General features: G+C 37.3%; 3 protein-coding genes and 1 non-coding gene across 5 annotated transcripts in view; 1 reads left to right on the top strand and 3 right to left on the bottom strand.

The window, feature by feature from the left end:
- The window catches only part of LOC128872071 (FMRFamide-related peptides-like), a 5,809-nt gene extending 4,565 nt beyond the window's left edge, over positions 1–1,244 (bottom strand). Inside the window, exon 1 of one of the 2 annotated variants that reach the window (XM_054114394.1) lies at positions 350–1,244. In XM_054114394.1, the coding sequence (XP_053970369.1) occupies positions 350–352 (3 nt within the window). In that variant the 5' untranslated portion in view covers positions 353–1,244. The remainder of the gene's footprint in view (positions 1–349) is intronic. The other variant, XM_054114395.1, reaches the window with a different exon arrangement.
- Positions 1,245–2,969: 1,725 nt separating this feature from the next.
- On the bottom strand, positions 2,970–5,922 carry LOC128885121 (dehydrodolichyl diphosphate synthase complex subunit Nus1). The gene is made up of 5 exons (XM_054138950.1): positions 5,786–5,922; positions 5,380–5,700; positions 4,454–4,573; positions 4,121–4,370; positions 2,970–4,015 (listed from the first exon to the last, which is right to left on the bottom strand). Exons 2-5 carry the CDS (start codon positions 5,672–5,674, stop codon positions 3,925–3,927), a joined length of 756 nt encoding a protein of 251 aa, XP_053994925.1. The 5' UTR covers positions 5,675–5,700; positions 5,786–5,922; the 3' UTR covers positions 2,970–3,924.
- A 3,965-nt stretch (positions 5,923–9,887) lies between these two features.
- Positions 9,888–16,200, bottom strand: LOC128885120 (splicing factor 1-like). Its single transcript, XM_054138948.1, has 9 exons — positions 15,843–16,200; positions 15,406–15,558; positions 14,769–14,844; positions 12,804–12,956; positions 12,610–12,716; positions 12,361–12,527; positions 12,129–12,287; positions 11,772–12,049; positions 9,888–11,699 (listed from the first exon to the last, which is right to left on the bottom strand). Exons 1-9 carry the CDS (start codon positions 16,039–16,041, stop codon positions 11,144–11,146), a joined length of 1,848 nt encoding a protein of 615 aa, XP_053994923.1. The 5' UTR covers positions 16,042–16,200; the 3' UTR covers positions 9,888–11,143.
- An 871-nt stretch (positions 16,201–17,071) lies between these two features.
- LOC128873046 (U6 spliceosomal RNA) lies at positions 17,072–17,178 on the top strand. Its single transcript, XR_008456308.1, has one exon. It is a non-coding gene; the product is annotated as a U6 spliceosomal RNA (small nuclear RNA).
- The last annotated feature ends 58 nt before the right edge of the window (positions 17,179–17,236 follow it).

Raw genomic sequence — 17,236 nt, 5'->3', positions numbered from 1 at the left:
ATTTTATATTAAAATTATTCAAGGATCCTCGAGAGCAAGAGTGAACCCGAAAAATTCGTTTCGCCATCCCTTAAGTTCCCCCATCCACTCCAATTCAAAGATCCTCAAGACTCGAACCCAACAAACTCCAAAAACTCGGTACTGACGTAAACCACTAACGTAAACACCAAATAAAATCCAGATCTTCAAACAGAACGATACCGTACCAAAACCACCTAAAACAATGACTGATCATCCTACGTACCCCGAACCACGACTGACAGCGAGTTATACAAAAAGAACCAAACGCCCCTGAAAACAAGCAACGTTCACCAGAGAAGGAGACATCGTGTGTCGAAGAACCACTCACCATGTCGTAAGTATCGAGGGGGATGTGCGGACCGATACTTCCGATTCCTCGACTTCGAACTGGTGAAGAAACTCGTGAGAAAATACGAAGATCCCGCGCGGTACGAGACGTCGCGACGTCGGCGACGTTTGCGGCCTGTTGGTGGTGGAACAAGTGTCCCTGGGTTAGAGATGACACCCTTTATATAGAGACACCCTCGACGCCCACCCCCTTGCCTCCTCTGCTCCAGCACAGAGCAGGACGAGATGGCCACCTGAGTTATGATTGGCCGAGCTTACAACACGATACCTCTACATTATTTTGATTCAATTACACCGACCTACGTAATCCCCCCTCCCTTTATTATTTATGACGCCTGGGCGAATAATAATCATCGTCACGAATCAGCGCCCGGGCGCCTCGCCGTGATCTCTTGGTAAGCAATCTTAGGTATCGCGACGGATCCTCGACGAGGGTGATTATTAAGCGACAGTTTACGTCGACGCATCCTCGCTCGAGGAATCGCGACAGCTTCCAACGATGCAATGGGGTACGAGGGCAACTGTGGTACCATGTATCGTTTGCAGTTGATTGTATTGTTTTGTTTTGTTCTTTTTTTTTTTTAGACTCAAAAATTAATTCCACCGTGCACCGAGTTGCACTCCCCAATCCACCCCAATTCAAAGATCTATATTTGAAATTTCAACATCTCTATGTATCTATTATTTGATATTAAAATTATTCAAGGATCCTCGAGAGCAAGAGTAAGCCTGTAAAATTCGTTTCGCTATCCCTTAAGTCCCCATCCACCCCGATTCAAAGATCCTCAAGACCTCACTCAGACAAAGTAGGATTCTCGAAATTCAGACAAGTACGTTCACCTTTACGAATACCTAATAAAATATCATTTTACACTGTAACAAGCGTCGAAGAAAATTTTATTTTTATTCCGTGCACGATGCATTCTGTACGTGTCGTGCAATAACAATTTTTAGTAAGCGTAGTAGACTTCTTTTTTTAAATCATTAACTTTGCCGATACACGAACCTATCGTTAACCAATACCGTGAGTGCTTTTAAATACTGCTTATTGGAGATAATAACGTATAATAAGTAGACTCGAGAAACTCCCACACCACAATTAGTCATTAACGCGACAGCTCGTGAATTCGCTGATCGACGCGTAACCATTGTGGTAAACAAAATCGACAGAATTATTGTTCGCATAAAACAGGTTGTCTCAAAATAATCGCAACGATAAGAGAAGAATAATGCGTTTCTGATAGAGCCTTCGTTCAGCTACGCATCTAAGAGTCATCGATTTATTCGAAGACCGATCGCAAATTTTCTAATCGTACAACAGTCACCGAATATTGTTCAGCGAGTAGTTGAAGCGTTCGAGCGAGTCGTTATCGCCAAAGAAAATTAACGCGTAGAACATTCGAATTCGTTTCCCGTACCGACGTCAGATCCAGAACACTGACATCGCCAAATCGATGTTGGAAATATTAACAACGTCAGTTGTCCTCTAAATTCGACTTTCCTAGTTAAGATCGAGTCACGTTGGACGCTACGCATTTTTTCGTTGAGATCGAGTCCTGAATTGGGGACGAAGTCTCGAGTTAGTTAAACCCGATGCAACAGGTTTGTTTTCCAGGGGCGAATCTGGGTCACTCCGTTTCCCATCGCTGGAAAAAAGGGACCCGACATTTTATCCGAATAATAAACGCCTCGTGTCGCGAACCTTTCATTTTACTTCTTTAATAGAATCCGGTGGTCGTCTCTCGCCCCGCGTTTGCATGCTAATGCGGAATGAAGAGGGCCAGGAAACGTGACGAAAAAAACGCTCAGATGGCTATGCTAAAATTAAATGCGTGGAATGTAACGATGAATTTTTCCAGCGTCACATAACACTACAGACATGGCGTATTGAAATAACCGTCGTACTCGTTGCATAACTCGAGCACAATGAGGTTCTTTCCTCGCTCTGGCTCAAAGGAGTCCGTCGTATAAAGGAGGGTATTATCGATGGAGGTGATAACAATATAATGAACACGTAAAAGCAGCGGGTGTGACGGACAGTAGAGTTCAGATAGAAAGAAATCAACGTTAAGACATTCGTTCACCTCTCGCGATTAATAACTTTTTAAATTGTATTACTTTGAATCATTTAAACGCTACTCGAGGTGACCGTGCCTCTTCTGCGACATGTTGGCTGACTTTTATTCGTCCTGTCGCCGCTGTCGGCTATCCCACGTAGGTGCGCAGCGCATAGAAGTAGAACAATATAGTATACTTTATCTTGAAAAATGTTTGGTTTCCCAGAGTCGCCTACAACCATTGTGCATGCTTTGTGTACGGCGGAGCTCGACTGACATCCCTGAAAGACTATAATCCGTTGCTAAGCCGATGAACTGGCGGAGGGTGTCTCGAACACTCTCTACAATTGCAGACATTCGAACCCATCATCAACACACCTTAACGTCTTAAAAATTGCATCGAGTAGAGTCGGTATAAAAACAAAGGTAATAGTTACAAACCGTTCGATTAGTTTTAATCAGCACTCTCGGCATCCTCCTACAAATTACGAGCGATCCTGTAAAAAATAAGGGGCGAAATAAATAAACAACCAGCGGGCCATGTATGCAAAAGAGAACTGTATTTAGGTTTTTTTTAGGAATTGTAATGTCCACAATAGGCGCTCCTCTCCCAAGTAACAAAACATATGATACAGATCAAAGTAAATCTCACTTTTAATATCAAAATATTCAGGTGCGTTAAGATTTCACGAGTAAACTATCTATGTACATGGAATGTCGCTATTTTACTGACTGTGGTAAGAGAGAAATGCAGGAATTTTCTTGGTATTAGTTCGGGTCCTCTTTCGTTTTAATTCCATAATACGAACGAAATATGCGAGTTCGTTCACAGGAGCATAGATACTTCTGACCATTCTTCTTTAGGCGATACAAAGAAAGTGTACGAGAATAACGATACAAGCTAGATACGGAAAATCTACACGTACGACCTACCAACGTTTAATCTAATAATTTACGCGTAGGGATTCGTAGATTTGTACTTATCGCGTTGAAAATAACACTTTATTCTTTTAAACTCTCGTAATTTGTTTATGAAATTTTTCTGTTCGCATTTGTCGAGAGTACCGTTCAAATAGTGTTTAAGTACTATTACTATAGTAGATTAAAAATAAATTTAAAAAGAAGAGCCTCGTTAAGAAGAAAACAAAAATGTCCCACGCTCCTGTATGTATTTCCTCTCCTCCTATTTTACACAATTAAATGACGTTCGCGAAGTTCTGTAGAATCCTCTTCTTTCGATGATGACAAGAATGTTTTTAACGTAAGCTAACTCTTCTTACAGACATCCATTTAAAATCGGATCGTAAACGTCACTTGTGTCGCGCATGCTGCGATTTTCTCCTTTATTATTTCACTAACACGATAACCACTTATAAAATAGTATCTGTAAATTGTTTTAAATTCAGTCTTTGTAAGTCTTCTTACAATCTCTTGTTTTGTTTGCTTTCTTTTTTGTTTCGTTTGAAATATAAGAACTTTACACAAATAAAAACAACAGTTATTTTCCGTATCGTTGTTCGTATTTAGAATACTGTTCCAGCAGGTGCGTGAAATCCTTCGCCGACAGAGTGACATAGAGAGGCAATGTGCTGAAAACAGAAAGAATATCGATTTTAAATGCTTAACGTTGGTGTCATCGAATCCTAAACAATTTCTGTTATACAGAGTAATATATAAGTACTCAAATAACGTACAAAAATTCCGTTACTCGAGTTTGCCACGGCATAACACCGTACGTAGAAAAAACGTGGCCGTATATTAACCCCATATCAGGGTCAGGAACCCCCAATGAATTTAATTTTTCATTCAGTAACTCAGTATCTATCTCTTCTGACTTAATCGTCCCTGTAACGACGGCTTCAGCTAACTTCTTCGTTAACGATACAATTTCTTCTTTCCCGTTCGAAGTGGATAACAACGAGATCCGCGTTTTCGGCTTGGATCCTGAAAATTATGAATAATAGTCAGTGGATGTAAGGTATACTCGTATTTTAATACTAAAAAATATTATTTTTACAAAACCATACCGTTTACTCCATTTTGTATAACCGCACTGTTCGGTTTGCTCCAACTGATATACTCCAAAACATCGGGCCTCCTTTTCGAAATTTCATATTTTAGAAAACTTTCGTTTCTTACTAAGAAACCTGCAATAAAAACAAAACAATAAAACATTAAGGAATATTTCAAAGTTGAGGTTAGGGTAAATGAAATGCAAAAGATGTATTTCCACGCATGTTATCAGTATGAATACATATCGGACTTATTAAATGGCTATTACTTATATCAGAACAATAATCTATAAGACTCTAAAGTCAAAGTTATGTCATAAAACACTTCAAACTGTACTAATGATATCACCACTGTGCTTTGCAAAGACTATGATAAACATACACTCCTGTCAATATATTTGCTATTGAGATCACACATACATAACACACTCATCCTGTTTTACGAGCTTGAGAGTAAAGGTTGTTTCATATTCATATAAACAAATGAATTAAAACCTATGAACCCAATGCCACATTATGCACAGGCTATATTCAGAATCTTCTATGAATCTAGTTAATACATTATTTGTACATGATTGAAAACATGCGCTTCTCTAAGTAAAATTACTATAAATGTAGAGGAGGACATGATTTAGAGGATGGTTCTCCAATGGAACAATAGTACAGAATACCTTAATCGTTTCAAATTTCTTCGAATAGGAATTTGTTGAAATTATGACTCAAACCGGCAATCCTTGAACCTTTACTAGAAAACATACAATTCCATCATGTTCCAATAGCAAATACAGTGAACGATACGAAACATTTGTTACAATATAAAACTTGTTTAACATAGACACATTAACAACACACATTGGTCAGCATTAGATTTCATAGTATTTATAGTTGGACTCTGTAACAGAGGTTTACAAAGGAGGAAAACAAAGAAAAATCAACGTTACCACTGATGTCACAGAAAGTGATGTACGGTATACCCAACGTGATACACCAGCCGATTATTTGCACGCAGTCTAGTATAGTGTCCTCCTTCGCGCCGAAAATAATCATTATATGTCTCGGCAGCTTTTTCGTTTTGCTCGTAACACGCACCAGCCGTTCGACTTCTGTCCTCAGATTGTCACCGTACCAAATATCGGTGCACTTGCGATGCAGGAACATACAGCAGTTATAAACCGCGGTAAATATATCGCAGAAAAAATGCATGAGTATCAGTAACGTGCGATATACCGTAAACATAGTGTCTTCCTACGACCGTGGTCGATCTATGTAACATAATCACACGTAGATTACAAGAAAAACGAACTTTACAGAACTACCCGGGGTAATGTCACGAAGAAGCTTATATACCTAACCGCTGACCGCTGACTCGTCTAGCAGACGGTCACCTCACGTGCACCTGCCTACGTTGAGTATGGTGTGGTGTGAATGACGTACGCACGCACGCACTCTTTCGTTCACCAGGAACACTAAACTCCATATTAACGCCATATCAACTGCTTTATCTTTCATTATAGGCAAAGTTATGGAAACGACAACGGGAACATTTTAAAGTATATACAATTATCGAAATTACCCACTCCAAGGAAAAATATTTTGTCCGTCTCTTTATATAGCGTTCAATAATTTGTTTATTATTTCTTGTATACATAATGGTAAATATCTATTCTTGTGTCTTTTTTATGTAATAAAATGCGCCAATACGCGTTTTCAAATTAAAAATATGATTACTTTAAATAAGTTCAATCTACAGTATACGAAGTTTCAACCAAATCGGTAACCAGAAGGTCTTGAGTTCTCCTTGAGTTAGAAATAATTAAAATTAGCCTTGAGAACGTCGTGAGAGAAGAACATCCCTTTATCGTAATATCGCGAAGACACTGTGTTTGTTATTCCTTGTTTCCTCGTGCTATTTCGATTTTATACCATTTGTTTTTTGTTTCGTTCAAATAAGTTGCTTTATACGTACACATACGTCGTGCGACCATGATATCGAACATGCATATCAGTTTACTCAAAACGACGTTTTTTACGCTTATCTAAACAGTAGGAAAAACAGGCCGTAATTGCATTGTGTACGAACCTGTTCAATATTGGCCTAACATCTATACTTTGTACATATTATAAACTGATGTTCTTACTATGTTAATCTTTTTTCTGTTAACATATAATTGTACTTTTCAAGAGTCGATTTTTTTATATTATGAAACATAAGAAATGGTAACAACTATCCACCCTAAAGTAACATGTCTCACAATGTAGCTATTATATTATATTATGTATGTTCCATGTTTTCATACAGAAGCTGAAAATTGCTTTTTTTTATTATTTATTACTCATTTCTTCAGGTAATCAACATTTTCTTTTCTTGGTACCCTTACTTTAATAAGCCGGCACTGCCTTGGTACTGTTGCTTTATGTAAAAAGTCAGACAGTTAAGCGATAAAAGGTTATTAGGTAAACTGGAACACTTGCGAAGTAGATAAATAATAACAATGGCTATCTAAAACATAGGCATATATAAATAAGATAAAATATTCAATGTCACCACAATCTATGACTAACAGGAAATCAATTGCCACAAATGTCTTTAGAGGTAACAATTTGTTGACCATAGGTATTTCTAGCAAAGTTTAACTGGAATTATTCATGCATTTAAAATCTAAAGTATACAAATTTTATACTTTTAATGAATTACTTTGCTAGTCGTATTACAAACATTAAAGTTAACTAATCTTTATTTAGCTTTTATGAGCACTCTCCTACCAATAATATTTATCTACTTTACAAGCATAGCATAAGGCATTATGCTACATTACGATATTATTACTTATATTTAACTATACTTTGAAGTCTATAGCAGGATATTGTAAAGGATAAACAATTATTTATTAAATACATAATTTATGTATGTACTGCGCTGTCGTAATTTAATTACTTTAATAAAGTTATTACTTTAATAAAGGTACAGCTAATGTTATCAATTGAAAATAACAAATATAATTGGGTTATGTGTTAAAATATTGCAGTCGTTTTGTTTAATAAATATCGTCTACCCACGTCTACCGCTCATGAGCAGTTTTTAGTAACACTACTAGTGGCGCCATCGACACCTTCTGATCAATTATTTTTGTTCATAAATGTATAATTAATGCGATCTTTTACATTATAATGCAACAATACATTAATAAACATGTCAAATTTATCATCTGTATGAATAGTTATTTAATTTAATAATAATTATAAACACTTTGGCTAGCGACGCCATCTAGCGGCGACAATGGGAAGTATTTTCATTACAAACTTCAACATTTTGCCACCGATGGCGCCACTGGTACTAAAATCCCTAGACACTTAATGACGTCCTTTTATTTTAAATTGCCATGTGTTTTTTTTACACAATTTGCCTTTAAAATAAATATATCCATGTATGAGAATGATGTTCGAAGCCTTTTGAAGAAATAAAATTAAAACATTTGAATTCGCCAATCAGAGTGCAGATCAATCTACATATTCCTACAACACGCTCTCCAATTGGTTATCCAAGATTTTGGTGTTAGCGATTCTTCGCCACCAAAGTACCTTGGTTCACTTCGTTACGAGAAACACGTCGTTCGGAAAACGACGAAAAAAAGATTTGACTTTGTCTTGCTTTGTCTCATTGATTGTCGGCCATGTCGAACGAAAGAAAGCAATTTTTGAAAGGCGAAGTGATAAGGCTGTCGATCGATGGGAAAAAGACCGCTGAGATAGCGACAGAACTGAAAATATCAGAAAGAACAGTCAGGCATTACGTAAAAAGATACCGAGAAATGGGTGAGGAAGGTCTGGCGGATCGTCGTCGTTACAATGGGCCGCAACGCAAGACGTCGGAGGAACAAGATGTTGCTATTGTCCAAGAAATTGTTAACAATCCCTTTGAGAGTGCAGCGAGCGTGTCCCATAAACTTCATTTGCCGGTATGCGCTAATACTGTGCGAAGGCGGTTAAGGGAGGCCGGTTTTCATTGTCATCGGCTCACACGTAAAGTACTGTTGTCGCAAGCTCAGTGCGAAGACCGCACCGCGTTTGCGTTGCAGCAGTTAACTGTTCCGCAGTCTGATTGGGATGTAACAATTTTCACGGATGAAAAAACATTTTCTTCGACAGATAGTACTGCAGCCCATGTATGGCGACCAGACGAAGTCAGCAGGTACGATTCCAAACACGTCGTTCCATGCAGAGACAGCGGGCACGTTACGTGTGCGATGTGGGGATGGATAAGCGTGCATGGTCCAGGTGAACTAGTCGAAGTATCGCCATGCATGAACTCTTCCGAATATATCGATATTTTAGAGGACGTTCTCGTGCCCAGCGTTCGTGCGATATACCCCGAAGACGAAGTACCAGTATTTAGATTAGTCCAGGGCAACAATGCGGTATACACCTCTCCATTAGTACAAGAATGGTTTACTGAACATCCTGACATTAACGTCGTGCAATGGCCAGCTATGTCGCCAGATTTAAATCTAATCGATAACGTATGGGCGCACATGTTCAATTCTTGGGGTTCCGCCGACGTGGCAACGACGAGGGAATGTTTAGTAAACCAAGCTATGTGCGCATGGGAAGACTTAAGGAATGAACCTGAGTTCTTCGCTCATCTATACGAATCTGTTCAAAGTCGTTTTCATCAAGTTATTGATCGAAATGGTCAGTGGACAGATTTTTGAATGTACACTTTTACATAATTCCTTGCTGTTATTCTGAAACATTTTGAATTACGTTCTGGCTAACCAGTTGCCCTATATGCTTCTTCTACATACCAACAGGTATAGATTTCTAATTACAAATATTTAAATAAAACTAACGTTTGATAGATCTAAAATTGTACTTTAATTTTTCAGATAGTAAGCGTTCAAAGTGCCTTATAACGCATACGACGTAGTAAACGATATTCTTTGAAGTTGAATTCGAAATTGAATTCGACATAGATGACAATTACAAACGGCCTTTGTCAAGGCCATCAACACTTTTACGTAGAAACAATTCTGAACATTTTTAAAAACAACATTCATTTGTTATATTGATAGACTTGTTTTAAACTTGAAAATAATGTACCGTGATATTGGTTCGCAATATTATATGCGCGTGCGCGTGCATATGAGTTGAGTACTAGAAACGATATTATTTCAAATTTAACTCTTTATGTTTATGTATATAATAGCTATGTTTTGCATTATAATGAGCCTTACAAAGAGAAAAATCACTGATGGTCTGTATGGTTAAATCCATTTTAACATCAAAGCAAAGGGTATTTCATAATTTTTTATACTAATACCATGAGTACAAAGTAAATATTTCATCAAATAAAAAGTTAAATGCTAAAATGAAATTTCGTGTGTACATTAAACACAAAGTATTTATCTCATTTGTCATGCAAACGTAAACTCACTTTTTATCAGTTTCAATATCGGTTAAAAATTAAAATTTTATTACGTCCATTTGTACATAAAAATGCATTTAGAAGGCGTATCTTTATAGTATGTACCTTTATTGTGTAGTTAACAAACACATTAATTTATCATAAAGCTTCACAAACTATATCCTCGTGTCCTAAACGTAACAAACAATACTAATATTATTTCATATAAAGCAGATTCTTTATAATTCACGATTTTGATGAATTTTCTTATGTTTGCTAGTGAACCAGTGATACGAAATTATTGCGCTTGGACGTTTGCAATATTATACTTATATTTAGATAGTCGGTGAATCGTGAACATGAAGTGAGAAAACCGCGCAAATTATACTAACATATAAATAACCTAAGTAATAGTTAAAATTGATAACTATCGTGTTGTATAAGCAAGAATTCGGATGCTTCGTTATATTACCCAAGATTTTACGATCACGCATTCACATCGATTAAAATTATTAAAATAATAATACAAAATTCATTGAGACGATTGTAATGCGCGAAAAATTTGTAATAATTCTACGTGCCATAGGAAATTATATACATAGTCCAATAGCAAAACTTACTTTCGCTTTAAACATTTACTGTCCACTCCACAGTAGACGATGTACCGAAGTAGAAATTGATTATAACAATACTTGCACGGAGCAACAAATACACTACAGTGTACACATTATTATACGTCTTACTCACGGAATACAAGTAAATCATATTCTAGTTATATATATATATAATTATATATATATATATATTTATATACGATATATTGTGTTTAGTGAAAGATGTAAGTAAAAATGATCGTGCTGGGGGGGGGGGGGCCCCCAGTATAAAAATGCGTTTGGTGTATCACTTACATTTACACTTATAAGAAAGCTGTAGGTACATACGATTAGTTCGAAAATAATGGTAACCAAAACTATAATAATGTTTTCCCTTTTTTTTACTAGGTACAATGTATACTTGGAGTTGGAACGATACATTCGCAAACCTAAAGCCATTTCTTATACACATTGTACGATTCAGAAGGTGGACTGAGAAACTCATTCTTGGCTGAAACTCTCTCACTTATAGAAGACGTAGCCGTATAGAACGAAAGTATCGTTTAAAATCTCAGGTCGTTCGAACTAATAATAATTAACTGTTTTCAGTTCGGTATTACGATCTATTTACTGACATGATGACCGATAATATATATCTCTCTATCGTACGCATGAAGAAGATTCAATTAGATTCACGAATAATTCTTTACACTAACTAGTTGGCGGAGGTGGTGGTGGTGGTTGTGCCAATAGCGTGGGTAAAGTATTGAGATCGATGCCAGGCGGAGCTGGCGTTTGTTGTTGAGGAGGAGGTGGAACAGGTGCTGTTGGCGGCCATCCACCCATTTGTTGTGGCTGCCATCCTGGAAATCCTGGCGGTGGAGCTGTTCCAGGCGGAGGTGGACGCATTGGTCCTTGTTGTCCCTGTTGCCACGGCGGAATGCCCATTCCCGGTGGTGGAATTTGCGTTGGTGGCATTTGTCCAGGTGGAGGTGGTTGGTTATTTCCAGCCATCCAGGGCATTAACGGTGGAATATTCGGTTGGGATGTGGAGCCAGGCGGTGGTGGGGGTGGTTGCATCACGCCAGGTGGAGGAGGCATGCTAACTGGAGGTTGCCACTGCATATTCATACCGTTCATGTTGTTCACTTCTCCTTGACTCCATGGTGGCGGAGCCATTCCCGGTGGTGGCATCATTGGGCCGCCTTGCATCATTTGAGGCGGCGGATGTGCTGGCGCTGCCATTAAAGCACGAGGTGCTTGTTGCCTACAAGGGAAATATGTATAGACCACCACGTATACTGACTTTTTTTTAAACATGCGAAACAATGAAATTTACCTATCGAAAAGACCAGGATAATTAGGATTCGGATTGGGTTGACGTGGTTGGCCGCTTTTAGATCTATCAGGCGGTGGGCCTTCGCCCAATTCTGCCATAAGTGACATGTATTCTTCATCTATTTTAGCTTTATCGCCGCCTGGTCCCATTCCTCCCATTCCTGCTGCAGCCGGTCCACCTTGTCCAGGTCTCTTAGATCGACAATCACGTGCAATGTGACCTGCTCCTCCGCAACTCGAACACACTATGTTATTCGTTACGTTTGGTTTGTCTGGACACTGTATTGGATAAAAAAAATAAAATTAATGTCTTATACTTATTCAATCGTTCTTCAAGTTTAGAAATTGATATACTAACCAGCCACGATTTGTGATCTGATGCGCCACAATTGGTGCAACGTGGTCCATCATTTTCGCGCAATGTTCCATTCAATAAAGCCAATTCTCTAAGTTGATTACGTCGTAAATCATTTTGTCCTTCGGGTACTTCGACTCCTTGTCGTATAATTTCATGAATCTGTATTGACAAATTATTTTAATAATAGTACTTCTGTTACACGCGTTTAATCGTAATAAATAACGCAACGTACTCTTTCAACAGCTTTTTTTACAGCGTCCAAATTGTTAGCTGTAATATATGCGTGAAGAGGTTCATCTTCACCAGGCAAAGGTTGTCCATCTTTCCTTCCAACTTTTCCTTCTTTTACAGAACCCTTACCACGGATTATGATCTTTGCTCCAGTTTCCTTCTCCATTGCTGTAATATTGTAAGACAATAATAAATACGATATTTATATATAAACAATATTTGATTCAACACGCTAGGTAAGTTTACTTACATTTTAATGTATTACCGCGTGGACCAATAAGCAGACCAACAAAATTAATATCTGGATGTTCTTCTTGAGGAATCATTACTTTATCATGTACCCGTATTATTGGGGGCCTGAAAATAACAAATTTACAAAATGTGTTATACGTGATATACATATAACACATGTATCATGAATACATAAACGTGAAATTTATTTACTTGTAATCTGGTGGAGGTTTAAACTCTGGGTTAATTTTGAGAATCTTCTGGATAAGATTGTGACGTTCTTCCTCCAATTTACGTCTAGTACGGTATTCTCTTGTATTCAACCGTTTACCATCGCTACTGTAAATGGGTTCTGGAGATGGGGATCTGCAAAACAAAAAGATAGGAACTCGTCAAGATACAAAGTTGGCATCAAGATGGTACTAGCATACAAGCAACCTGATCCTACTATGATTAAGTGTGATTAAGTGAGGAAAGAACTGCTGATTATTAACAGAAAAATGGAAATTGGGATAAATATTTTAATTGACTTTGCAAATTTATTAGGCTTTAGTTATTACTTTGTTTAACATATACTTTTTATAAATGGGATACGTTCTGACCATGTTGGAAAATCAATATTTCAATGTGACACATATCTGTAACAAGTTTTAACTTTTGTAAAATGAATTTTTGTATCAAATTAAACGAAATTGAAATTATGTAATCTATCATATATACATATGCGTAATATTGTTTAGTTTTCATGTCTAAAGGAAGCATTTCTTGATTCTGAATATAGTTGGATAATAACAAAAATAAAGATAAAAATATTCCATTACATTTACACAGGTAATCGAGTAACGAAACTGTTGGTTTCATCATACAATAGACTATAATCGTACATTTAAGAGGGAGTAATTTTGAAAGTTTTCCAACAGTGCCAAGGTACCGAAACAAAGAATAAAAAATTATATAGTGTTAAATGTAGTATTGCTATAAGTCTATTCAGTAGGCAACCACTGGAAGACTGCGCGTTTGTGCACGGCAGATGTATGATGTCAGCTGCTAAGATAGATCCTGTGATTATTAGGAAACAATTTTTTTGGGTTAGTTTATAATAGCTTGTATATCTTACTATGCTGTATAATACTAATGAAACACAATAATATAAAATAATGGTTCCAGCTAAAATCAGAAAAGTTAAACCTATTGGAGTAAATTAATTTATTAGAGAAATTAATGTGTATTTATTTAAGTTGAACCTGAAAGTAACGTAAGATTGATCTTTATATAGTATTATGCTTATATTAGCAATTATAATTTCATCAATTTCATTATTTTCCTGAAATCTGCTCGTTAAAGTTATAATTAAGGGTAAAAGTCTATTATAGTTACTTAACGAGAAGATATATTCCTGTAGCATTATGAAACTAAACAACAGATTAAAAGTGCCGTGCAAATCACGGCAGCCTAATTAGGAAGAGTATAAAGGTGCCCTATACATAAATTACCATTACTCTATCAAGAGTATCAGTTTAAAATATTTTACTAATACGAAATATGATAATTAAGAGGAGTTTATTAACTTGAATAAAACAATTTGCATAGGAACACCTTAAAATTTCCCTACATGTGCAAGAATATAACTATTTAAAAGATATATGGACTAGAATACCCACTGCATGTTAAACACTGCTACTATAATTGTCTTTTAATTCAGAAATCCGATTGTATAAAATATTTACAAATATATGCTGTGCTATTATTTGTGCACAAATATTATAATTTATAATACGAAATTTGAAAATAACATGCTCAATAAATTCAAACAAAAAACATGAATTTTTTTGAACATTCAATTATTAATACTAGCATGCATTTTATCTATTGCCCCAAGTGATTTATGATCATAGACATTTATATTTTCTAACAAAAAGTTTCATTTGTAGCAGTGTTTAATAAAAATGAATTAGTAAAAGAAATTGATTAGGGCAAACCAATATTATCAAAATTCATCTTCTGTGCTGCATGGAGGCTTTAATCAAGCCCAATCTTTTCAAATAGACATCAGTATCCCACACTAATTGTATCAGAGCCATATCATAAGGCCCCTGTATTTATGGGCTGCTGAATGGTCAGTAGATAGGTATTGTAGATATGTAATGGTCATTTTTGGTATGTAAGTTTCTTTCAAACCTTTCCTCAGGGTTAAGTGGAATTCCAAGATCTCCAGTGCGTAGCTTCCTGCTGATTTCCTCAATTTGCAGCTGAACTGTAAACCAACGGGTTAGAGGGGGCGGAAACCCCAACAGTTAGATATTGCCAATTTGCCATAACCATATACATTCTATAATGTAAGCATGTCTCAAAAGTGTTGAGTATTCACTTATGTCTAGTATTGTGCAATTTCCCTGAGGTAAATGTTCCCATAAATGTCATACATTTATTCCTTCTTTCATAAAATACAAAAATCTATATGGTATATATCTTCTTTATTAGTTAAATCCTTTAAAGATACACAACAAATGATATTAGAAGATAAACTCTATAAATTTTGATAATCATATATTCATTATTCAGCAAAATTGGCAATCCCTATTGCCAAACTTGTTTGTTCAAAATATTCAGAAGGTCAATTACCTCTGGCAAGTATAAACTTTCAACTATATATACATACTTACATCTTTTACAGTACTATAAATTAGGTTTCAGTAAATTATATGCAGAAGCAAGATTGTTAAATTGTTTCCTGCTCATATGCGTGTATATATATTTATATAACAACATAATCATATCCAAATATTGATTAATAGAATAAAGAGAATAAACTTACAGAGGTAAGCTTTCTCCTGTTCAGGAGTGAGGTTCGTTGGGAGAACCGTAGGCATGCCCGGTATAAAAGTTTTGTCATGTTCGCTACCGCCCCACCTAGTTCTCCTCCTCTTCCTACGTTCCTCTTTCGACTCTTTTTCCTGCTTACCATCATCTACAATATTTCCAAATTAGTTGTAACATTCAAGAGAAAAGAAGAAAGATCAGGTTTCGCAAGAATTCATGTTAGAACAAAAACACGTCAGATTTCTTATACAGTTATATTATATCTTATACAGTGAAGCTTTAGAAAGAATTGAGTGAAGAGTTCATGTACACAAGAAACTGATGAGTAAAGGCAAACGAAGTGTATTAAGCGAACGGTGCACGCGAAAATCAGGTCGAATGATACGACAACGAAACGAAATCAATGTACAACAAGGAAAATTTTAGACTTACTTTCCGCTTCCCGTTTTCTGGTACTGTTCGTCGTGGAATTAGGCGAATTAGGTAGCTGCGTTCCATTCGCAATCGCGGCGCTCACCGCGGCAGCTGCTGCAGCTGCAGCAGCAGCCGCGTTCGCAGTCGCAGCATTTTGTTGCGCGTTTTGTAAGTAACTCGGATTCAACAGCGACGTAAAGTTTCGTGACTGATTCATGGCGCAGACCGTGCCAGGAACGTCACATACGTCGAATAAATTCAGAGTTCACCAGTACGGAATCGTGTTCCCCACAAACGAGAAAAAGTTTACACACCAGAAAAATGGCGAGCTTCGACTGATGGACACCTTTGATACTTTCATGGGCGTACCGAAGACGGATGCCGTTTTCCGGCTGAAATTACTCGAGAATATTCTCGCCAGGTAGCGCTTCGATTAAATTAGAAATAGTAATTCTCTGGGTACCTAGAGGAAAATAACGATCAGTTTTCAAAGAAACGAATAAATATGATACGCGTGCCTCGATCGTTTTTAGGCGTCACCAAAGCTGACGAAACTTGAGATAACATGAGGTTGGCAATTCGAAAGACACGCATTTTTTTAAGCGTATTTTTTTCATTAGAAACACAAATACAGGGTGTCCCAAAAATGTTGTAACACCTTGAAAGGGGTGGTTCGGGGGGTGATTTGAAACAACTTTTTCCTTAGCGAAAATGCTGTCCGAGGCTTCGTTGAGGAGATATTAACGGAAAACACTGACCAATCAGAGCGCGAGTATGCCGGTGGAGCGACCGCGGTAGCGTATGAGCGCAGCCGTTTAGCGCGTAGCCTACGCTCCACCGGCATACTCGCGCTCTGATTGGTCAGTGTTTTCCGTTAATATCTCCTCAACGAAGCCTCGGACAGCATTTTCGCTAAGGAAAAAGTTGTTTCAAATCACCTCCAGAACCACCCCTTTCAAGGTGTCACAACGCTCTCTGTGGATCTAGTACCAGAGTGGCGCCATGGGTGGGGAAATGCCCAAGTTTACGGGGAAAATTTTCGTTGGTGGCAACATCTAGCAGCGACAGTGAGAACTATTTTCACTACAAACTTGGGCTTTTTGCCACCGATGGCGTCCGTGTCTTCCACTTATGATACGCTCATTCGCCACTAGATGGTCTACGAGACAAATATGATATTCCATTTTCTCGCTACTCCTCGTTCGAACCTTTCTAAGTATATATACCCCTGACAAAAAGTATCAGTCGTACTTGCTTCGGCAGTACATATACTAAAATTGGAACGATACAGAGAAGATTAGCATGGCCCCTGCGCAAGGATGACACGCAAAATCGTGAAGCGTTCCACATTTTTTTGTCATTCAAGATACTGAATACACAGTAGTTTGTCCACACAATATGTAAATTGTTTA

This window comes from Hylaeus volcanicus, chromosome 2 (assembly GCF_026283585.1).
Source record: "Hylaeus volcanicus isolate JK05 chromosome 2, UHH_iyHylVolc1.0_haploid, whole genome shotgun sequence".
Classification (NCBI taxonomy): Eukaryota; Metazoa; Arthropoda; class Insecta; order Hymenoptera; family Colletidae; genus Hylaeus; species Hylaeus volcanicus.
Note: the sequence above shows the minus strand (reverse complement) of the source record. Positions and strands in the feature narration are given on the sequence as shown.